Source organism: Hypanus sabinus, chromosome 10 (assembly GCF_030144855.1).
Source record: "Hypanus sabinus isolate sHypSab1 chromosome 10, sHypSab1.hap1, whole genome shotgun sequence".
NCBI lineage: Eukaryota > Metazoa > Chordata > Chondrichthyes > Myliobatiformes > Dasyatidae > Hypanus > Hypanus sabinus.
Genome location: NC_082715.1, coordinates 5,015,681 through 5,040,561, shown reverse-complemented (window position 1 = coordinate 5,040,561; position 24,881 = coordinate 5,015,681). Strand labels below are relative to the sequence as shown.

The 24,881-nt window shown below is 40.3% G+C and overlaps 1 protein-coding gene across 6 annotated transcripts in view; it reads left to right on the top strand.

The window, feature by feature from the left end:
• klhl32 (kelch-like family member 32) overlaps window positions 1-24,881 on the top strand; it is a 446,189-nt gene that overhangs the window by 38,128 nt on the left and 383,180 nt on the right. For all 6 annotated transcript variants that reach the window (XM_059981371.1, XM_059981372.1, XM_059981374.1 and 3 more), the window contains one exon: window positions 879-1,059. In XM_059981371.1, the coding sequence (XP_059837354.1) occupies window positions 879-1,059 (181 nt within the window). The remainder of the gene's footprint in view (window positions 1-878; window positions 1,060-24,881) is intronic.

The window sequence follows — 24,881 nt, the reverse complement described above, 5'->3', positions numbered from 1 at the left end:
GCCATTATTCAAAGTAGCCCTTCAATGCCACAGGCTGTGACTACTGCAGGCCTTTCTCAGGGAAGCAGTCCACAAGAGCACTCAAGCAGTTAAGAGAAAAAAGACACGCATGAAGTGGTCAGTAGATGCAAACACACTCATTATGGGTGTATACTACAGAGCAATGAAACTTGAGACTAACATAATCACAAACTTCATCAACAGTTTATAGTGCAGAATCCACAATACTGAACACAACTAGAATACTCCGAAAGTTCCTTGCAATTGAGAAATGAGTGCACTTGGCTATGCCCGTACCTCAGGTTTTACCAGCTTGAGAAAAAATAAATAAATAGTATGAATGAGAACATGAGTTTTTGGGTCCTTGAAAGTGAGTCTGTAGCTTGTGGGGTCAGTTCAGAGTTGAGGTGAGTGAATTTATCTACACTGGTTCAGGAGCCTGATAGTTGAGGTGTAATAATTGTTCCTGAACTAGCTGGTGTGGGACTGGAGGCTCCTATACCTTCTTCCTGATGACAGTAGTGAGAAAAAGCATGGCCTGGATGGTGGGGGTCCTTGATGATGAATGATGCTTTCTAGTGGATGCATTCCATGTAAGTGTGCTCAATGGTGGGGAGGGCTTTTTCCTGTAGTGCTGGTTTAGGCATTTCCTGTATAGTAAACAATCAGCTCTTTGGTTTTGAGATGTTGATTGGGTGTCCCACACTATGCTGTGTCCCAAATTCTCTTCCAATTATATGTTAGAGTGGGAGCCACTGCAGCAACTGAAAAGGCTTGCTGTTTTTATTATGCAGTATTGAGCTTTTTTTTTCTATCCAAGTGGATTTGCTGATTTGCTTTGGGTAAATTTTCCTTATGTGATTTTTGTTTGTTTTCAGCATTCAAGAGATGCTAACGGGTCACAGACTCTGTCAGTCCAAGTCCCATAAGGATGCCGTCCTGGCCGCGTTGAACCAGCAGAGGATGGATGGGATACTCTGTGATGTCATTCTAGTTGCCGAGGATCAGAAATTCCATGCCCACAAGGCAGTCCTGGCAGCATGCAGTGATTACTTCCGAGTAAGTTTGACTTCGCATTCAGGCATCAATATAACATGTCATTTTCTGTCAATATTTAACAGAGGTTTGGAGAAGTACATTGATAGGAGGGGTATGGCGTGCTGGGGTACAGGTTCAGCTCGATGCGAGTGGACATGTTTATTCTACTGGGCTTAACAGTAGTGTAGTGGTTAGCGCAACACTATTACAGCCTGGGGTGTCAGAGTTCTAAGTTCAGTTCTGATGCTGTCTGTAAGGAGTTTCTGTATGTTCTCCCCGTGACTGCATGGGTTTCCTCCACAGTTCTAGTACCTGGCGGCTGGTGGGTTAATTGGTCATTGTAATATATCCTGTGATTAGGCGAGGGTTAAATAGGAGCGTTGCTGGGCAGTGCAGCTCATTGGGCTGGAAGAATCTGTTCCACACTGTATCTCTAAATAATTATATTATAATAGTGCCTGTAACATCTGAAATAAACATGCACCTCTCTGCGAAGAGTAAGAATTTCAGGTTGTATTCTCTGATACAAGGATCAGTGCTGGGTCCATTGTTATTTGTCATCTATATCAATGATCTGGATGATAATGTGGTAAATTGGATCAGCAAATTTGCTGATGATACTAAGATTGGAGGTGTAGTGGACAATGAGGAAGGTTTTTAAAGCTTTCAGAGGGATTTGGACCGGCTGGAAAAATGGGCTAAAAAATGGCAGATGGAGTTTAATGCAGATAAGTGTGAGGTATTGCACTTTGGAAGGACAAACCAAGGTAGAACATACAAGGTAAGTAGTAGGGCACTGAGGAGTGCAGTAGAACAGAGGGATCTGGAATACAGATACATAATTCCCTAAAAGTGGCATCACAGGTAGATAGGGTCGTAAAGAGAGCTTTTGGTACATTGGCCTTTATAAATCAAAGTATTGAGTATAAGAGTTGGAATGTAATGGTGAGGTTGTACAAGACATTGGTGAGGCTGACTTTGGAGTATTGTGTGCAGTTTTGGTCACCTAATTACTGGAAGGATATTAATAAGGTTGAAAGAGTGCAGAGAAGGTTTACAAGGATGTTGCCGGGACTTGAGAAACTGAGTTACAGAGAAAGGTTGAATAGGTTAGGACTTTATTCCCTGGAGCGTGGAAGAATGAAGGGAGACTTGATAGAGGTATATAAAATTATGATGGGTATAGATAGAGTGAATGCAAGCAGGCTTTTTCCACTGAGGCTAGGGGAGAAAAACAACCAGAGGACATGTGTTAAGGGTGCAGGGGGAAAAGTTTAAAGGGAACATTAGGGGGGCTTCTTCACACAGAGAGTGGTGGGAGTGTGGAATGAGCTGCCAGATGAAGTGGTAAATGCGGGCTCACTGTTAACATTTAAGAAAAACCTTGACAGGTACATGGATGAGAGGTGTATGGAGGGATATGGTCCAGGTGCAGGTCAGTGGGACTGGGCAGAAAAATTGTTTGGCACAGTCAAGAAGGGCCAGAAGGCTTGTTTCTGTGCTGTAGTGTTCTATGGTTCTATGATACTAAATTGAACAATTTGTAACTTGTACTTTATGTCAACCTGTCAGTCTTCAGGCCCTGGCACTCTGGGACTTGTGCTAATATTATTTTGTGACTCTGTGCTGGATGGTGACTATCTGTGCTGTGTGTGACTGTATGTACTGTGTTTTGTACCTTCACCCAGAGGAATGATGTTTCCTTTAGCTGTGTACGTATGTATGGTTGAATGATAATAAACATGAAATTGAACTCGAGCTTGGCATAAACTAGATGGCTGAAGGGCCTGTTTCTGTCTTAGAAACAGAAAACCTACATCACAATACAGGCCCTTCGGCACACAAAGCTGTGCCGAACATATCATTACCTAAGAAATTACCTCGGGGTACCCATAGCCCTCTATTTTTATGAGCTCCATATACCTGTCCTGGAGTCTATCGTATCCTATTGTATCCACCTCCACCACCGTTGCCAACAACCCATTCCACGGACTCACCACTCTCTGAGTAAAAAACTTTCTCCTGACATCTCCTCTGTACCTACTCCCCAGCACCTTAAACCTGTGTCCTCTTGTGGCAACCATTTCAGCCCTGGGAAAAAGCCTCTGACTATCCACATGATCAATGCCTCTCATCATCTTATACACCTCTATCAGGTCACCTCTCATCATCTTATACACCTCTATCAGGTCACCTCTCATCCTCCATCACTCCAAAGAGAAAGGGCCGAGGTCAATCAACCTCTTCTCATAAGGCATGCTCCCCAATCCAGGCATAATACTTGTAAATCTCCCCTGTCTTGAGGTGCTCTATGACTGTGTCATCTTAGTGTTGTTTGTTTAATCTTGCAGGCTAAAGTATATATAAAGGCTGTTGCCATGTGTCAAGCTTTGAGCTATCTCAAAAATGCAGAACAAGTATGATTCTGTTTTGGGATTACTTTTTCATTAATATTTGTGTAAAGTTCTTTCTGATTAATTGGGCCATTAGCTAATCCGGGCAGCCATTTATTTGGAACAACTTTGGAGTGTAGAAGGTTGAGGGGGGACTTGATAGAGGTATTTAAAATTATGAGCGGGATAGATAGAGTTGACGTGGATGGGCTTTTTCCATTGAGAGTAGGGGAGATTCAAACAAGAGGACATGAGTTGAGAGTTAGGGGGCAAAAGTTTAAGGGTAACACAAGGGGGAATTTCTTTACTCAGAGACAATAAACAGTAGGTGCAGGAGTAGGCCATTTGGCCCTTCTAGCCAGCACCACCTTTCACTGTGATCATTGCTGATCATACACAATCAGTACCCCGTTCCCGCCCTCTCCCCATATCCCTTGACCCCGCCTTCTATAAGAGCTCTATCTAACTCTCTCTTGAAAGCATCCAGAGACTTGGCCTCCACTGCCTTCTAGGGCAGAGCATTCCACATAGCCACCACTCTGGGTGAAAAAGTTTTTCCGCATCTCTGTTCTAAATGGCCTACCCCTTATTCTTAAACTGTGGCCTCTAGTTCTGGACTCACCTGTCAATGGGAACATGCTTCCTGCCTCCAGCATGTCCAATCCCTTAATAATCTTATATGTTTCAATCAGATTCCCTCTCATCCTTCTACATTCCAGTGTATACAAGCCCAGTCGCTCCAATCTTTCAACATATGACACTCCTGCCATTCTGGGAATTAACCTTGTGAACCTATGCTGCACTCCCTCAATAGCAAGAATGTCCTTCCTCAAATTTGGAGACCAAAACTGCACACAATACTCCAGGTGGGGTCTCACCAGGGCCCTGTACAGCTGCAGAAGGACCTCTTTACTCCTATACGCAATTCCTCTTATTATAAAGGCCAGCATGCCATTAGTTTTCTTCACTGCCTGCTGTTCCTGCATGCTTGCTTTCATTGACTGATGTACAAGAACAGCTAGATCTCATTATGCTTCCCCTTTTCCTAACTTGACTCCATTTAGATAGTAATCTGCCTTCCTGTTCTTGCCACCAAAGTGGATAACCTCACATTTATCCACTTTTTCCTTTCATCCACATGCCTTTCTGACACTCTTCCATGTCCCTAATGTACCAGTCTCTACCACCACCCTTGGCAGGGTGTTCCACACAGTCACTACTCTCTGCATTTAAAAACAGTCGACATTCCTCCAAGCAGCTTAAAGTTACGTCCACTCATATTAACAGTTTCCACCCTGCTATCTACTCTATCTATGCCTCTTATCATCTTGTACACCTCTATCAAGTCGCCTCTGATCCTCTTTCCCTTGCACAAGAGAAAAACCCTAACTCGCTCAACGATTCCCCATAAGACATGCTGAGAAATCCAGGCAGCATCCTGATAAATCAGCCCTGCAAACCCTCTAAAGTTTCCACATCCTGCCTAGAATGAGGCAACCCAAACTGAATGCAATACTCCAAGTGTGGTCTAACCGGAGTTTTACGAAACTCCAACTTTGCCTCATGACTCCTGAGCTCGCTGAAGCCCAATACATCATCTATCTATATAACACTAAAGACGCTCACGCTCTCTCTGTTTGTGACCTCCAGCTAGTGCAAACGCTGCATTACAGTGGCACTATCTTTGGCTAAATCGACTTAAAATGTGCTAACTTACCGAATGCAGGCACAATTCAGGGTTATATATTTGTATAAAATTGTTCCTTCGCCAAAATCAACTGCCCCATCTTGACCTGAGAGCCGATCCGCCATCATGGAAATAGGGTCGCAACACCACGACGCATACGCACGGCCAGCCTCAGCAGCGCCTCACGATGCTCACAGAGCCAATTCCACCTTTGAGTGAATGAGCAATTTTTGCAGTGAATAGAGAAGACGAAATCACACGGTGTTTGACAGGCAGATATATTGGGCCCTCTGAAGTTGTCGGATCGATACCTGGATTTCCAGTTCACAAGAGGGAACCAGCCCATTGTTTGACTTCAAGTGCACCTTCCTCAACAGCATCAAGATAATGCTGCTGTGCAGCTGAATAATGATATGGCAAGAACCACTTCAATGGAATTCATGGATCTTTGCACTCGCGATCCATTTGCAAGAACCCTGTACTATGCGGACATTCCCAGATTCTACACTTGGACTAATAAGAGTTGGGAAGGAAGGAGAATGGGGAAAAGAGCGGAGTACTCCGGGATTTTTGAAGCAATTGTTCTGGGTTGAGTATATACAGTTTCTCCACGAAGTGGTGACCTCTGCTATTTGAGAGTTCTTCTTCTTCACATAAAAGGACCGTTATCTTTCGAATCATTGAAAACACATGATGGAGATATCCTTCCATCATTCAAAGATGTCTGCAGAGAGAGAGGATTGTTACAAGCTGACGATCACTGGCAGCAAACTGTGGAAGAAGCAGGGAGGACAAGAATGCCCAGAGCAATGAGAGATGTGTTTGTTGTCTTGCTGACAAACACTGTACAGAAGTCAACAATCCACAGCAATACAGCAATTATGGAACCGGTTCAAGAATGCAATGTTTGAAGATTTTTTACAAATGGAGAAGAGAACTATTAATGATGCTAATATTATAATTGATGAGAGACATCATGGACAAGCTCTTCTGTATTTCCAAGAGAAACTTGGGAACTTGGGCAAAACATTTGAATATAACTTGCCAACACCAAAAAACGGTACAATTACTCAAAGTGCTGGCAATCTGGAATTATTGTGTGAACTGCAATACAACAGACAGACATACCATACTGCTGCTCTGCTAATGAGACGTGTCCGAATGTAAATATTTCCAGTGGTAAAAACCAGAATAAAACTTTCTTCACCAGCATGTTAGAGAGGGTGCAGCTTCGACGTGTTACTGTGAAAGAAAAAAAAAAATACAACAAATAACATAAGTTAGAAAAGTAAGAAAACTAGTCGGAGCGGCTGTAGCAGGCTGCACGCATGGCCGGCGCATGCGCACAACACAGATGAACAGCAGGAATTTGTTTCACAGAAGGAGCCCTTATTGAATTATGAGCAAAGAGAAGTATATGAATAAGATTGAGACCTTCGGGGGTATTTTAACCATTTACTGTGGCGATTTTCATCAGCTTCTACCAGTAGTGAAATATGGAAAAATTGCTGAGGTGGAGAATTCATGCATAAAAAAATTCTACTTATGGAGAAGCTTCATCAAGTTTCAATTGGAGAGAAACATGCAATTGAGTGAGGGAGAAGGATGATATTCTGAGTTCTTATTGGACATTGGAGAAAACAAGATTGAGAAAAATGAAAACAGTAGAGTTGAATTACCTGAAGATATGATTCTGCCGGCAAAAACTATGGAAGAATGCATTGATTTCATCTACCCGACATTTGACAATCCTGCAGAACTGTTCTCGAGGAATTCTATCTTGGTTTCTCTCAATGAAATGATGCGAAAAATAAACTTCACATGCATTAGATGCTTCCCTGGAATCATGAAAGAATACTGTTCCTTCAATGCCCTAGGTGAAGGAGCTAACACCACTCATTTTCCAACAGAATTCCTTGATTCGGTCGAACTCTCTGGATTGCCACCACATAAACTGGAATTGAAGAGGGTATCTCCCATCATTTCAGTGAGGAACTTGGATCCACCAAGGCTTTGCAATGGAATGCAAATGATGATGGTAGATCTGCATGACAATCTCATTGTGGCAAAGATAAACATTGATACGTTCAATAATGACATTGTCATGATCCCAAGAATTACTCTCAATTTATCAGAAGGGGAAGATGTCCCTCTTCAGTGGAGCCATTTCCTGATGCAGTCATGCTTTGCTATGACTATACATAAGGCGTAAGGACAAACCATGGCGAATGTGTTGATTTATCTGGAGAAACCAGTATTCCAGCATGGTCAGCTGTGTGTGGCTTTAAGCCAGGGAAAAAGAAATGAAAATGTTAGAGTATTCTTGAAGGGTGGCAGATCAACCAGAAATGTTGTCATCAAAATTGTGTCCTTGTTTAAATGAGGAGGAACTGTATTTGTCTTGCTATGAGTCTTTATTCTTTAATAAACTGAGTTTTTCTTCTTTAATTTCCAAAGCACATCACTTCAGACTGCACTACCTTTATCTCAAAGGGTGCCTCAACGGGTCACCCAGTTGTCTAGTTACACTTAAATGTTGAAATCAAATCTGCATCCACCACTTCCACTGGCTGTTAGTTCGACACTCCCATCACAGTCTGACTGAAGAAGTTCCCCCTCATTTTCCCCTTAAACATTTCACCTTCCCTCCCCAAATCACGACCTCTAGTTCTAGTCTCCCCCAACCTCAGTGGGAAAAGCCCTTCTTAATTATGAATTCCTATTGAATCTCACTTCATTCTCATACACTCCAGGGAATATTTTGTTGTTGTTTTAGCAAGGTTTTTGCATTTGAAATAAGTACTTCAAGTTTTAGACCAGTGTGTGATGAAGTATTCAGTTGCAGCGAAATCTCTATGGATTTCTGCCTGATGCATTATAGTCAGAAGCCATTTGATGTTTGTGCTCTAGGGCAGATCCACATCTGAAGCAGTGTGACCTAGTTCTATACACAGACCACTTTTATTCAGAGAAAAGATCTCGCTTTCTTTGAACATGTAGCATGCAGACACATTGTGCACACTGACAATGCCAAATTCAAGATTCATGATTATTTAATGTTATTTCCTTTACACACGTGTAAAGGAGAATGAAATAATTGTTACGTAGGATCTGATACAGCACTAAAAAACACAAGATAAAGAACACAATAATTAAAAACCACAATAAATACAGAAGTTAGCTTTTATACATGGGTTGATTGTCTGTCCATAAAGTGATGCTAGGCATGGGAGTATCTGTACATATGGTTACTGACAGGAAATGAAAGTGCATTTGGGAGTGTGGAGGGGAGGGTTAGTGGGTGGAGGTGTTGATTAGCTTTACTGCTTGGGGGAAAGTAACTGTGTTTGAGTCTGGTGGTCCTGGTGTGGATTTAAACAAAACTATTGTCCTAATTTATGATACATTTATAAGATTTTTAGCTGATGGATCCTAAAATGGATCAATATTCCTTTTCATAAGTTTGGCGGTTCTCCAAGATATAGCCACTGGTACATGGACGTCTCTGTCAACTAATGAAAACCCTGTCCTCCAGATCTTCTCACACAATGCAACATATTCAGCCAAGGTGCTGTTTAGTCTCCATCATGAAGGAGATTAACCAGCACCTTGGCTGCATATGGCAAGACCAGAATGTGACTTTGATGAATTCCATTTCTCAAGCTTCACACACCTGTCTGTAGAATCAACTTTATTTGCCATATACCCCGAGTAGCCACTTCATTAGTTATGCCTGTACGCCAGCTAATATCTAATCAGCCAATCATATGGCAGGAACTCAATGCGTAAAAGCATGCTGACATGGTCAAGAGGTTCAGTTGATGTTCAGACTGCAGTCAGAATCAGGTTTAACATCAATGGCATATGTTGTGAAACTTTTTAACTTAGCGGCAGCAGTATCTTGCAATTCATGATAACACAGAAAAAATGAATTCCATATATATAAATTAGTTAAATTAAAAATAGTAGTGCAAAATCAGAAATAGTAAGTGAGGTAGTGTTCATGGTTCAATGTCAATTTAAAAATCGGATGGCAGAGGGGAAGAAACTGTTCCAGAATCGATGAGTGTGTGCCTTCAGGCTTCTGTACCTCTTTCCAATGAGAAGGTACCACTCGTCGAAGATGTCTTGATACTATGGAGACTAGTACCCATGATGCAGCTCCGTGTTAGGGATCCGGAGCTGCAGCTTGATGACCTGCAGCTTATTAGGGAAAGTGAACAGGAGATAGGAGCTACAGGGAGTTGGTCACCCTGAGAATGCAGGAGTTGGATAAGTGGGTGACTGTCAGGGAAGGGAAGGGAAGAGAGCATCTCAGTGCCCATCCCCCTCAGTAATCATTTTGGATGCAGTTGAGGGGGATGACCTGACAGAGGATGACCACGGTGATCGGGTCTCTGGCACTGAGTCTGGATCCGTGCTGCAGAAGAGAGAGAAGAAGATGAGGAATGCGGTAGTTATAGGAGATTCCATAGTAAGATTCTGTCAGCCTGATAGAGATACCCGCATGGTGTGTTGCCTCCCAGATGCGAGGGTACAGGATGTCTCAGATTGGGTGCAGAGTATTCTGAAGGGAGAGTGGGTGAACAGCCAGAAGTCTTGGTACACCTTGGTACCAATCACACAGGTAGAAAACAGGGAGGAGGTCCTGAAGAGAGAGTTCAGGGAGTTGGGTAGGAAGCTGAAAAGCAGGACCTCCAGGGTAGTAATATCAGGATTGCTGTTTGTGTTATGTGCTAATAAGCACAAGAATAACATGATCAGGCATATTAATGCATAGCTGAGAGATTGGTGTAGGGACAGGGCTTCGGGTTCCTGGATCATTGGGGCCTCTTCTGGGGGAGGGATGACCTGTACACAAAGGATGGGTTACATCTGACCCAAAGGGGTCCAATATCCTAGCAGGTTGGTTTAATATAGCTGTCAGGAGAACTTTAAATAATTTAGCAGGGGGATGGGAACCAGATAATAGGGCTGAGGAAGGGGAAAACAGAAATAAATCAAAGATATCATGCAACAGAGATAGGGGAAAGGACAGGCTGGGGATGGGGCTTAATCACAGCCTGTGGAATGAGCCACCTGGTACAGTTAGAACAGAAAGCAGCAATAATTCCCTGAAAGTGGTGTCACAGGTAGACAGGGTTGTAAAGAAGGCTTTTGGCATCCTGGCATTCACAAATCAAAGTATTGGGTATAGGAGTTGGGATGTTATGGTGAGGTTGTATAAGACATTGTTGAGGCCAAATTTGGAGTATTGTGTGCAGTTTTGGTCACCTAATTACAGGAAGGATATCAGTAAGATTGAAAGAGTGCAGAGAAGATTTACTAGGATGTTGCCGGGTCTTCAGGAGTTGAGTTACAGGGAAAGATTGAACAGGTTAGGACTTTATTCCTTGGAGCGTAGAAGAATGAGGGGGGATTTGATAGAGGTTTACAAAATTATGAGGGGTATAGACAGAGTAAATGCGAAAAGGCTCTTTCCACTTATACTAGGAAAAATAGATATGAGAGGACAACAACACACACAAAATGCTGGTGGAACACAGCAGGCCAGGCAGCATCTACAGGGAGAAGTGCTGTCGACGTTTTGGGCCGAGACCCTTCGTCAGGAGTGGAGAGGACATGGCTTTAGGGTGAAAGGGGAAAGATTTAGGGGGTACTTCTTCACTCAGAGTGGTGGGAGTGTGGAATGAGCTGCCATCTGATGTGGTAAATGCCGGCTCACTCTTAAGTTTTAAGAATAAATTGGATAGATACATGGATGGGAGAGGTCTGGAGGGTTATGGACTGGGCGCAGATCAATGAGACTAGCAGAATAAAGTTTCGGCACAGACTAGAGGGCCAAATGACCTGTTTTCTGTGCTGTAGTGTTATATGGTTCTAAATACTAGACTGAAAATGTTATATTTGAATGCATGCAGCATAAGAAATAAAATGGACGATCTTGAAATTCAGTAACAGATTGTCAAGTATGACATTGTGGCCATCTCTGAAACTTGGCTAAACGATGGCTGCCATTGGGAGCTGAACGTTCGAGGATATATGGTGTATTGGAAAGTTAGGTTAGTAGGCACAGGGGGTGGTGTGGCCCTTTGTACAAGAAATAATATTAAATCATTAGAAAGGGATGACATAGGATCAGATGGTGTAGGGGTTGAGTTAAAAAATGGCAAGAGCAAAAGGACCCTAATGGCAGTTGTATACAGGCCTCCAAACAGCGGCCGGGTTGTGGATTACAAATTACAGCAGGAGATAGAAAAGGCGTGTCAGAAGGGCAATGTCATGATAATCATTGGGGATTTTAACATGAAAGTGGATTGAATAAATCAGGCCAGTACTGGACCTCGAGAGAATTTGTAGAATGTCTAGGTGATGGCTTTTTAGAACAGCTTGTTGTTGAGCCCACTAGGAGATCGACTATGCTGGATTGGGTGTTGTGCAATGATCCAGAGGTGACAATAGAGCTTAAGGTTAAGGAATCTTTAGGGAACAGTGATCACAATATGATCGAGTTCACTTTGAAATTTGAGAGGGAAAAACTAAATTCCAATGTGTCAGTATTTCAGTGGAATAAGGGGAATTACAATGGCATGAGAGGGGAACTGGCCAAGGTTGACTGGAAAGAGACACTAGCAGGAAGGACAGCAGAGCAGCAGTAGTAGGAGTTTCTGTGAAAAATGAGGGAAGTGCAAGACATATTCCAAATAAGAAGAAATTTTCAAATGGAGGAAGGACACTACCGTGGCTGACAAGTGAAGTCAGAGCCAAAGTGAAAGCAAAAGAGAGGGCACACAAGGAAGCGAAAACTAGTGGGAAGACAGAGGATTGGGAAGCTTTTAACAACTTGCAGAAGGAAATTAAGAAGGTCATTAGGAAGGAAAAGATGAATTATGAAAGGAAGCTGGCGACTACTATCAAAGAAGATATTAAAAGCTTCTTTAAGTATTAAAGGGTAAAAGAGAGTTGAGTGTAGGTATAGGACCAATAGAAAATGATGCTGGAGATATTATAGCAAGAGACACAGAGATGGCAGAGGAACTGAATGCATATTTTGCATCAGCCTTCACAGTGGAAGACATCTGAATTATACTGGACATTCAAGTGAAGTGTCGGTGAGGTGAAGTTTGTGCAGTGGAAATTACAACTGAGAAGGTGCTCAGAAAGCTTAATGGTCTGAGGGTGGATAAATTTCCTGGACCTGATGGAACGCACCCTCAGATTCTGAAGGAAGGAGCTGGAGAGATTGCGGAGGCATTAACAGTGACTGCTGTTTTTCACGGCATATGTCAATGATGTGGACTATGGGACCCTGATGAAGGGTCTCAGCCCGAAATGTTGATAGTGCTTCTTCCTATAGATGCTGCCTGGCCTGCTGTGTTCCACCAGCATTTTGTGTGTTGCTTGAATTTCCAGCATCTGCAGATTTCCTCATGTGGACTATGGTATTAATGGTTTTGTGGCTAAATTTGCTGATGATACAAAGATAGGTGCAGGAGCGGGCAGTGTTGAGGAAACAGAGAGCCTGCAGAGAGACTTTGGTAGTTTAGGGGAATGGGCAAAGAAGTGGCAAATGAGATACAATGTTGGAAAGTGTATGGTCATGCACTTTGGTGGAAGAAATAAACTGTCAGTCTATTATTTAGATGAGGAGAGAATTCAAAATGCAGAGATGCAAAGGGGCTTGGGAGCCCTTGTGCAGGTAATCACAGTTTAATGTCCAGGTAATCCTTTACATATATAGGTATCTGTGGAATTCAGTGCTACAGATGGCTGTGGAGGCCAAGTTATTGAATATATTTAAAGCAGAGTTTGATATGTTTTTGATTCATCAGGGTGACAAAAATTATGTGGAGAAGGCCAGAGACTGGGGTTGAGGGGGATAATAAATCAGTCATGTTGCAGTGGTGGAGCAGACTTGATGGGTTGATTAGCCCAATTTTGTTCCTATATCTTATGGTTTAAAAGGAGTTAGATTACAAATGATCCAGTGTGCTCATGCAGGAATTACTGAGCGGTAGCAGGCAGGTCTGACAAATGAGTGGGTCAGAGTGATCCCAATGTCCTTGTGCAGGAATCACTGAACATGAGCAGGCAGGTCTGACAAATGAGTTAGAAAGCAAATGGCATTTTGGTCTTGGGTACAAAGGAGTTTGTTAATTAAAAAACTGATATATTTTTCAGTTGTCTATGGAATTGATGAAACCATACCACAATAATGTAAAATCAGATACTGTTGGCTTAAGAAGTATTTCCTCAAACAGTAACTCAGATTAATTCTGAGGTACCCTTTGAGAAAATAGTTAATCCCACAAACAGTTCCTTATGAAGGGTCTTGGCCCAAAACGTCCAATAATTCCCTGAAAGTGGTGTCACAGCTAGATAGGGTTGTAAAGAAGGCTTTTAGCATCCTGGCATTCATAAATCAAAGTATTGAGTATAGGAGTTGTTTATTTCTCTTTGTAGATGCTGCCTGACCTGCTGAGTGCCTCCAGTGTTTTGTGTGTATTGCTCAGGATATGCAGAATCTCTTGTGTTTATGATTCACTATGAAATTTAGTCTTGAATCAGGTTAATAAAGATATTATTGAGAACACAGGTGAATATTTGGATATCTTGTGGCTTGTTTAGATGTGTGTTATACAGAGATAATGATCAGTATTCACGAGCTTCACCCCAGGTTATTCAACTTATACCTTTAATTAATAGAATGATTTTGAAATATTCCATTAAACTGAAGAGATTTTTAGTCCTTTGACATCATAATTTGATTCTAAGTAGAATGTATTCCGATCTTTTATTGAATTAATAAAATTTAAATGAGGTAAATCTGCCTGACTTTTCTAGTTATTCCTTCCACAGAACAAGTAGTGTTTGATCTATGATGGGTTTTCTTTTTTTTGCTGAAGGAGATAAGAAATTATCAACGACCTTGAAGGGTACTTTCTGAAAGGTTTCATGTGAAAGGGTAATTCATTCAATGTCATATTTTTTTCTAATCCTGACTTAATCTGCTCAATTGAAACCCAGTGGTGACATGAACAATTTCAGAGCAGAGCATGAATCTTTCATTCAGAGTATTTCATCAATGTCTTTATACTTATCCTTCTGGTGTTCAAAACTGCCACTGTGTGCAGTTATCCTTTCAATGATGTGACTAAATGAACTAATATAACTGATTTTGCTGTGAGTTCACTGCTACTCATGAGAAGTGAAATTCGAAACCAGTCTACCGCGATAGAGTCACAGAACGCTACAGCACGGGAACAAGTGCTTCAACACACCTAGTCTGTGCCAAACTATGATTCTGCCGATTTCCATTGACCTGCCCAGGGCCCACAGCCCTCCACACCCCTCTCATCCACAGGAATAGCAATAGCAAGCTTTTAGATCTAATTCATTTTATTGCAATCAGAGCCAATCGATAATAAAATATCAAAGAGTGCAGCACCATTCAGGCCCTTCAGCCCACATTGGTGTGCTGTCCTTTTAACCTACTCAAGATCATTCTAACCCTTCCCTCTGACATAGCCCTCCATTTTTCTTTCATCCATGTGCTACAGAAGAGTTTCTTAAATGTCTCTAATGTATCTGCCTCTACCACTCCCACGAGTGTGTTCCATGCACTCTGTGTAAAAGATTTGCCTCTGAAATCCCTCTTCTACTTTCCTCCAAGTATGTTCAGTCATGTTAGCCATTTCCACCCTGGGAAAATCTCTCTGACTGTCCACTCAATGGATGCTTTTACCATCTTGAATACCTCTATCAAGTCACATCTCATCCCCCTAATAAATTAGGGAAAAGCCCTAATAAATTCCCAGCTTGCTCAACATATCCTGGTAACACAACTTTCTTAATGTGACAATTCTTCCCAAGGCTTCTTCCTCGTAATGCACATTACTTATAAGCACAAATGATCCTCGTTGAGTGCCTTCAACCTATGGATATACTTTCCTTTCTTGAACACAAATTCCTATTTAACATTGAACACAAAGCATAGAACATAATGTATGGAATGTCCTGCCGGGGTGGTGGGAGAGGCATTTGGGGACATTTCAGAGACTTTTAGATGGGCACATGGATGATAGAAAAATGGAGGACTACAATATGTGTGAGGGAAGGATTAGATTAGAGCCTGTCTTGTGCTGTCATGGTCTCCGTTTTAGAATGGTATAGCACAGAAGGGGCTGCTGATGTTTTTAACTAACTCTATGATCAATCTAATCCTTTGCTTATGCTTAGGCATAACCCTCCATTTTTCTTTCATCCACATGCCTAACTAAGAATCTCTCATATGTCCCCAATGTCTCTGTTTATAACACCAACCACAGCAGTGCCGACCAAGCACCCACCACTCTGTGTAAAATAAAAACCCATCTCTGATATTTATCTATTCTGTACTTTCATTCACTCATTTTGAAAGGATGTCCTTTGGTAAAAGCGAGCTAACTATTTAAAGTGCCTATAAAAAGTATTCCCCCTCCCCTTGGAAGTTTGTTTTATTGTTTTACCACATTGAATCTCAGGACTTGACCTGGCTTTTTTTGACACGGATCAAAAGAAAAAGATTCTTTTGTATCGAAGTGAAAACAGATCTCTACAAAGTGATCCAAGTTAATCACAAATACAAAATACAAAATAATTGATTGTATAAGTATTCACCCCCTTCAAGTCAGTGTTTAGTAGATACACCTATGGCAGCAATTACAGCTTTGAGTCTGTGTGGGTAGGTCTCGATCAGCTTTGCATATCTGGACACTGCAATTTCCCCCCATTCTTCTTTACAAAGCTCTGTCAGATTGCATGGGGATCGTGAGTGAACAGCCCTTTTCAAGTCCAGCCACAAATTCTCAATTGGATCGAGATCTGGACACTGACTTGGCCACTCCAGGACATTAACTTTGTAGTTTTTAATCCATTGCTGTGTAGCTTTGGCTTTATGCTTGAGGTTATTGTCTTGCTGGAAAACATATCTTCTCATAAATCACAGCTCTCTTGCAGACTGCATCAGGTTTTCCTCCAGGATTTCTCTGTATTTTGCTGCATTCATTTTGCCCTCTACCTTCACAAGCCTTCCAGGGCCCATTGCAGTGAAGCATCTCCACAGTGTGATGCAGCCACCACCATGCTTCACGGTAGGGATGGTGTGTTTTTGATTACATGTTTATGCCAAGCAGTATTCAGTCTGATGGTCAAAAAGCTCAGTTTTGGTTTTACCAGACCATAGAACCTTCTTACAGCTGACTTCAGAGTCTCCCACATAGAAACATAGAACACTTACAGCAAAATACAGAACCTTCAGCCCACAAAGCTGTGCCAAACATGTCCTTACCTTAGAACTACCTAGGCTTACCCATAGCCCTCTTTCTAAGCTCCATGTACCAATCCAGGAAGACCACATGCCTTCTGGCAAACTCTAGCTGAAATTTCATGAGAGTTTTTTCAACAGTGGCTTTCTCTTTGCCGCTCTCCTATAAAGCTGTGACAGGTGAAGCACCCGAGCAACAGTTGTTGTATGCACAATCTCTTGCATGTCAGCCACTGAAGCTTGTAACTCCTCCAGAGTTGTCATAGGGGGTGGCCTCCATCATGAGTCCTCTTTTTGCACAGTCACTCAGTTTTTGAGGACAGCCTGCTCTCGGCAGGTTTACAGTGGTACCATATTCTTTCCATTTCTTGGTGATTGATTTGACTGTACTCCAGGGAATATTCAGTGACTTGGAAATTTTCTTGTATCCGTCTCCTGACTTGTGCTTTTCAATACCTTTTCACAGAATTGCTTGGTGTCTTCTTTTGTCTCCATCATGTAGTTTTTGCCAGGATACTGACTCACCAGCAGTTGAACTTTACAGATTCAGGTGTATTTTTACTACAATCAATCGAAACCCCTTGACTGCACACAGGTGATCTCCATTTAACTGATTATGTCACTTCTGAAACCAATTGGCTGCAGCAGTGATGATTTGGTGTGTCATATCAAAGGTGGAGAATACTTATGCAAACAATACTTTTGTATTTTATATTTGTAATTAATTTAGATCACTTTGACACAAATGATTTTTTCTGTTGATCAGTGTCAAAAAAAATTAAATCCACTGTGATTCAATGTTGTAAAACAATAAAACATGAAAACTTTCAAAGGGGGTGAATACTTTTTATAAGCATTGTAAGACTTTATAAATCTCTGATGATCTTATACACCCCTATCAAGGCATTCCTCGTCCTCCTTGACTCCAAGGAGAAAACATGTAGCTTGCTCAATCTTTATATGGGTTCTCTGGAGTTGAAGGTGCATTTTGAATCTGAAGGCTCTCAGTTAATAATCCTAGGAATTAATGGGTTAAAATATCAGGAGTGTATGATGGCTCTGTGTTTGTACTTGCTGGAGTTTAGAAGAATGAAGGGGGATCTCATTGAAACCTATTGAATATTGAAAGTCCTAGATCGGGGTCGGCAACCTTTTTGCCTCTGTGGGGCGGATGCGTATTAATGAATGGATGGTGGGCCAGATAAATGCCATAAAAAAACTCAAAATATGGGAATTATCCATTTAACTACATCTAGTTAGGTTTTGCCTCAAATTAATGAATAACGCATGCTAGCAAATCATTTGTGCTTAACCAAGGATGCCAATTACTAATCAAAGAACTCAGTTTAGTTGCAATTTATTTCAATCAAGGCATCATTTGAACCTATTAAAAGGACACAAGAATCTTTAAACATAAAATGTATGAACATGATGCGTTGAATGGTGGTAAATTAAGTATAATAAAAAAGAAAATTTTAATGCAAACAGTCGATAGATCAGTGTGAAACTTGATGCTGTTTGTTGTTTGAAAGCTTCTCAATATTGGCTGTCAGACTTGTTGATGACATTATCCAGATGGGCATCAGTCAATCTGGTTCTCAAAAGGTTCTTGGTGTGCTTCACTTTTGAAAATAATTGCTCACACAGATAAGTGCTGCCAAACAATGATGCCATCTTTTTTGCATGGTCAACTAAGTTAGGATTCTTCCCACTTGGAAGAATATATTTTCTCTTGAAGTCAAGCACTGACACATCTTCAGACTGAAATTTCGATCTCAATATGTCGTCACAATGCATCTCAATCAATTCCATTTGAAAAATTTCTGATGCAGTGTCCACTTCCACATCAAATGGAGTAGCAAACAGCTCGAACTCATTTGCATGCAAGTGAAAATCAGCAAAACGTTATGAAAACTCTTTTCTCAATTCTTGGACCATATTCACAAAAATGCCTGGATCTTGTGCTTTACTTTTTTGAAAATGGGTACTTTCACAGGGCAGCAAATGGGCAGCTTTCTTTCAAAGGCAACAATATGACCATACATCTCATATATCAGCTGATTTTTTTTTTGAAGTTGTAAATTCAAGTTATTTAAATGAGATGTAATGCTCACAAGAAATGCCAAGGTTGCAAGCCAATCAGGATCATGAAAATGAGAAGCATCCTCATTTTTGTTTTCAAGGAATATTGCCACCTCTTCATGCAGTGCAAAGATTCTTTCCAGCATTGACCCTTGGCTAAGCCAGCATGCGTTGCAGAAATAAGCCAGGTCCCCATATTCTGCCTCCATTTTCCTTCATTTTCACTGCTTTTCTTGGCAAAAAATGATCAAAAATGACATTTGTTTTCCAAAACTAGCCTTCATTCGCTCAATTTTGTCTTTACTTGCTTGCCCAGTAAACTTGTTAAAATTTCCACTATGGCAGGTCTCGTAATGTCACCTGATATTTGCCACCTTCTTCACAGCAACATTTTCTAGGCAAATGAGACAGCTTGCTCAATGAAGAGGTAATCTAGTGTCCAAGTGTCTTGAAAATTTCGGTACTCAGTGTCTACCTTCCTGCGTTTTGCATTAATTGCCATTGGAAATTTTTTCTTTGATCTTATTTTGAAACGTGTGTTATTCGACAAGAATCGTAGCACGTGTAAATGTCTCAGATTCAGATTCAGTCTATTGTCATTTATAAACCACAAATAGAATGCAGCTAAAAAATGAGACAACGTTCTCCAGAATGATATCACGAAAAAACACAAAACAGACCACATTGCCAAAAGTACTAAAACCGGGAACAAGGAAACTTCTACGGCTTTGCTGGCTGACATTCTCGCTGCTTTGGAACAACATCGACAAGATATTTTAAAGGAATTTAGAACTTCTTTCAACCAGCTGGATGTCAAATTGGATCGGATCAATGCTGGAGTGGACGAACATGCTGAACATTTATCTTGCATCGACTCAACTTCTGAAGATTTAAAACGCCGTGTTCAATATCTTGAAACTCTCTGCTCCAGCCTAGAGGAGAAGAATTATAAACTTTTTTCCAAAATGGTGGATCTTGAAAACCGGAGCAGACGTTGCAATCTACGAATTCTTGGTTTGCCAGAGGCCACCGAACAGGGCTCTCCCGTGAAATTTTTTTCCGATTTTCTCTATGAGATTTTTGGGAAAGAATTTCTTCTGACTCCACCTGAGCTTGAAAGGGCACACAGGATCTACGTTCCCCGCGCAATTCTGGATTCCCGCCCACAGCCGGTAATTTTGTGCTTTCATCAATACCAGGTGAAAAACCGTTTGATTATGGAGGCACGCCGCAGAGGTACTTTTGCTTTTCAAGATATGGTCATTCGTTTTGTGGAGGATTTTGCTCCCCAGGTTCTGAAGATGCGTGCTGAGTTTAAAGGTGTAATGAAAGTGCTTTTTGATCGTGGATTCAGACCCTCCCTTCGAAACCCAGCCGATCTGCGAATTACGCTTTCTACTGGAGATTATAAGTGGTTTAAATCAGTGAAGGAGGCTGAGGCATTTGTTGGAAGTCTTCCGGCCATCGCGTCTCCTTCGGAACCGGTCTGACCTTCTAAAATGGTGGATAAGTACCTCTCGAAGTAAAACTATTTTTTCCGGACTCAGACTTTACTTGAATAATTCAGGCATTATCTATTGAAACTCTAAGGGCTGTAGACGATCTCTCCCTGGACTTGGTGTGTTTTTTCTAAATAGATAATCTGAGTTTAATGTTTCCCTGCGGACATTTAGATTGTACTTTAATCTATTTTATTCTTGTATAACTTTATCCATAGAGATGTACAATTGACTCTAACTTGTTTTGGAGGTTTGGAGTTTTTATTGAAGGCCTCCCTGTTGGTTGATTCATAGTTTAAGTTTTTCTTTTTTTTCTGTAAATGGTTGATAAGTACTCTCTTCGAATCTATAATTTCACTCTTTTCTCCCTCCCTTTTATTTTTTCTTTTAATCTTCTATAATTTTTCACTGGTAGGTTAGTTTTGGTTTTCTTCTGATTTTCTTTGTATTAAGTTTTATACTTCTGTTGAAGTTGTTCCTATTTGTAATTATGTTTTTTAGTGCATAAACTAGTTACCATTTGCTATAGTATTTATACGTAACTTTTGTTAACGACACAGAACTGGAACATACTTGGGTTAATTTTTTTGGTAGAGCTAGCTGCTTTTTTAGGTAGTCGTCTAGTTTTGGGTTGCGAGGGTGGGGTGGGTTCTCCAGTTCCAACACTACTCACTGTTTCTTTTGCTTTCCTTTGTTACTCAGGGCATGTTTCTGTTTTGATTCTACGAATCTATGTTTACATTTTTGCTCCCAGTCTGTTATTGTACTGCTTGATTTTTTATATGTCTGCTGCCTTCTATGCACTAACAATTGATAAAGGTTAATACACTTAAATTTGTGAGCTGGAATGTAAAGGGATTGAATCACCCTGTTAAAAGAAGGAAGGTCTTCTCACATATTAAACAACTCAAAGCTGACATTGCTTTCCTTCAAGAAACTCATATTCGTTGTTTTGATAACTCCCGGCTTTTGTCAAAGTGGGCGGGTCAGCATTTTCATTCATCCTTTGCCGCCAAAGCTAGGGGGGGGGTCTCCATCCTTATTAACTCAAATATTCCTTTTGAACTCCATAATAAGATATCTGATACAAATGGCCACTTTATTATTGTTTCTGGTAAATTATATAATACTAAAGTTGTACTAGCAAACCTGTATGCGATGATGTTAAATTTTTTGAACGTTTTTTCTCTTCACTACCAGACTTAAACTCATACTCTCTTATACAGGGTGGTGATTTCAGTTGTTGGTTAGATCCTAATTTGGATCGATCGTCCTCTGTTACTAGACTACCTACTAAATCTGCCTTAGCTATTCAATCGTTTTTCTCTAATTATGGTATCTCTGATATATGGTGTTTCCTTCATCCTACTGAGAGAGATTATTCTTTTTTTTCACATGTTCACCATACCTTTACTAGAATTAACTACTTCTTACTCGATAATCAACTCATTCCATTTGTCTATTCTTGTGATTATCAGAGTGTACTGATTTCTGACCATGCCCCAATTACTCTGTCTTTAAATTTTCCTGGTCTCCCTCAGAGGTGGTTTGATTCGACTTTATTATAGGATGATGATTTTCTAAAATTTATTAAGGATCAGATAACCTTTTATTTTAACACCAATACATCACCTGAAGTGTCATCCCAGATTGTCTGGGATGCCATGAAAGCATATTTGAGGGGTCAAATAATCTCCTATACAGCAAATCTTAATAGAAAGTCCTGTGCAGATCGATTAGACCTCATTAATCAGATTAAAGAATTGGATCAACTGTATGCTCAAACTAAGAATCCTGAACTCTACAAGAAGCGTGTAGAACTTCAAACTAAATTTAATCTTCTGTCTACTCAACCTGTCGAATGCCAACTTCTTGAAAGTAAGAGTCGCTTTTATATTCATGATGACAAATCTGGTAAATCTCTAGCCAATCAGCTGAGGTGTTCCAAAGCCAAACAACATATTACAAAGATCCGGAAGGAGAATGGAGACTTTACATTGGATCACTTAGAAATCAATGATACATTTAAAAATTTTTACTCTCGACTTTATTCCTCTGAATCTCTGAATGAGAATATCTCTGTTGATCATTTTTTAAATAATCTGAATATTCCTTCACTTTCATCTGATTTTAAAGCTAAACTTAATGCGCCTATATCATCAGAAGAAATATCTTTTGCAATTTCTGCATTATCTTCAGGGAAATCTCCTGGACCTGATGGGTTCCCCGTTGAATTCTATAAATCATTCTCTTCACTTCTTTCTCCTCAGTTATTCTCAGTATTATCTGATTCGTTTAATTATGGTAAATTGCCACCCTCTTTTAATGAGGCATCTATTATTCTTTTATTAAAAAAGGGTAAAGACCCAACAGAGTGTTCCTCATATAGGCCAATTTCTTTGCTTAATGTTGATGTTAAAATCTTGGCCAAAGTTTTGGCTTATAGATTAGAAACTGTTATTCCCTCTATTATTTCTGAGGATCAAACTGGTTTTATTAAAAACCGTCTTCCTTTTTTTGACATTCGGCGTTTATTTAACATTTTATATTCACCTCCAACTGGGATTCCTGAATGTGTTATTTCCCTCGATGCGGGGAAAGCATTCGATCGTATAGAGTGGAACTACCTTTTTGCAGTTTTAGAAAAATTTGACTTCGGTCAAAGTTTTATCTCTTGGATCAAATTGCTGTATCTGTGTCCTACTGCCTCTGTTTTGACTAATTTTCAGAAATCCCAGTTATTTAACCTCAAATGTGGCACCCGTCAGGGATGCCCTTTAAGTCCCTTTCTCTTTGATTTGGCTATAGAACCTTTGGCGATAGCATTTCGAAATTGTCCTGAATTGACCGGGATTTGGAGAGGGGGTGTTGAGCATAAAGTTTCTCTTTATGCTGATGACTTATTACTTTTCCTTTCAAATCCGTCTACATCCTTACCTCCAATGTTTTCACTTCTTGATCAGTTTAGCCAGATCTCTGGCTATAAACTTAATTTACATAAGAGTGAACTTTTCCCAATTAATAAAGAAGCACAAGAATTAACATTCCGTGATCTCCCTTTTAAAGTAGTTCATAATCAAATTACTTATCTTGGGATTACAGTCACAAGGAAGTTTAAAGATCTTTTTCGTGAAAACTTTGCCAATCTTTCATATACTATAAAACAGAGTCTGTTAGAATGGTCACCTCTATCTATGTCTTTAGTAGGTCATATTAATGTTGTTAAAATGTATGTTCTCCCTAAACTTTTATACTTATTTCAATCAATCCCAATTTTTATTCCTAAATCTTTTTTTGATTCCTCAGACTCTGTTATTTTGTCATATCTGTGGAAGAATAAGCCCTCTAGAATTAATAAAGTTTATCTCCAAAAATCTAAAAAAGAGCGTGGCATGGCTTTACCTAACTTTCGTTTATATTATTGGGCAGCCAATATACGTTGTGCTACCTCTTGGTCTTTTTTCCATGGCCAACCCAAGTGCCCTAATTGGGTGGCAATGGAGTTGAGCTCCACTAAAGAATTATTTATCTCTGCACTTCTTGGCTCTGTACTCCCTAGTAGTTTGTCCAGATTAATAGTTAATCCTCTTGTTAGACACACTTTGCGTATATGGGCTCAGTTTAGGAAATTTTATGGTTTCCATGGTTTTTCCTTTTCTAGCCCTATCTTACATAATCACCTTTTTTTTTACCTACTACGTATGATTCAGCATTCCATGATTGGTATAGGAAGGGCATTAGACATTTTGAAGATCTTTTTATTGATAATCGCTTCGCTTCTTTTCAGCAGCTCTTTGCTAAGTTCAACCTGCCCAATACTCATTTTTTTTAGATATCTCCAAATTAGACACTTTATTAATCCTTTAATTCCTAACTTCCCTGAAATGCCTGAGAAAAATGCTATGGACTTATTTCTTTCTATTAATCCACTAGGTAAAGGTTTAATATCATTTATTCGTGATAAATTAGCAGCCTTACGGCATGCCCCTGTGGATAAAATTAAAATGGCATGGGAGCATGATTTAAATACCTCCTTATCTGATGAGACTTGGGACTCGATTCTCAAATCAGTAATTCAACCTCTCTCTGTGCTCTCCATTGCCTTTTACAGTTTAAGATTGTTCATAGAGCCCATATGTCTAAATCTAAATTATCTCGATTTTACCCTAACATTAGTCCGCTTTGTGATAAATGTAAAAGGGACGAGGCCTCTCTCATTCATATGTACTGGTTTTGTCCTAGCTTGGAGAAATTTTGGAAAGATGTCTTCATAACGTTATCGTAAATTCTGAATCACCACCTAGAACCTAACCCTTTAATTGCTTTGTTCGGTTTCTGGGGTGAGACAGATTTACGTCTGAGTTTGACTAAGTGTCGAATATTATCTTTTGCCTCTTTCCTGGCTAGACGTTTAATCCTCCTCAGATGGAGAGATGTTGCCCCGCCCACGCATGCTCAATGTCTTAATGATATTATGTCCTGCTTAGACCTTGAAAAAATTCATTATTCAGTATTAATTTGGATTTAAAGTTCCATAAGGTCTGGGGACCTTTTATTGAGTACTTTCATAACCTTCCTCTTGACTAAGGTTTTTTTCCCGGTCCCTTGCTTTCAGCTCCTTTTTTTTTGGTAGTAGGCATTAATATCTTCTGTTGCTAAGTGTATTTACAGCTTTGGGGGTTTGATTGTCCTGATTTATATTCTCTATATTGTGTTGTGGTTGGTCTGGAGTTCTTTTTTTTTTGTTGCGGGGCTTGGGGAGGATACTAATTTTACATGTCTTCAATTTGGGTGCTTTCTCAATTATCTTTTTTTGTATCATATTATTATTGTATGTTTAGTTTTGCACTGTATCAATGTTCTTCATTTTGATCTGG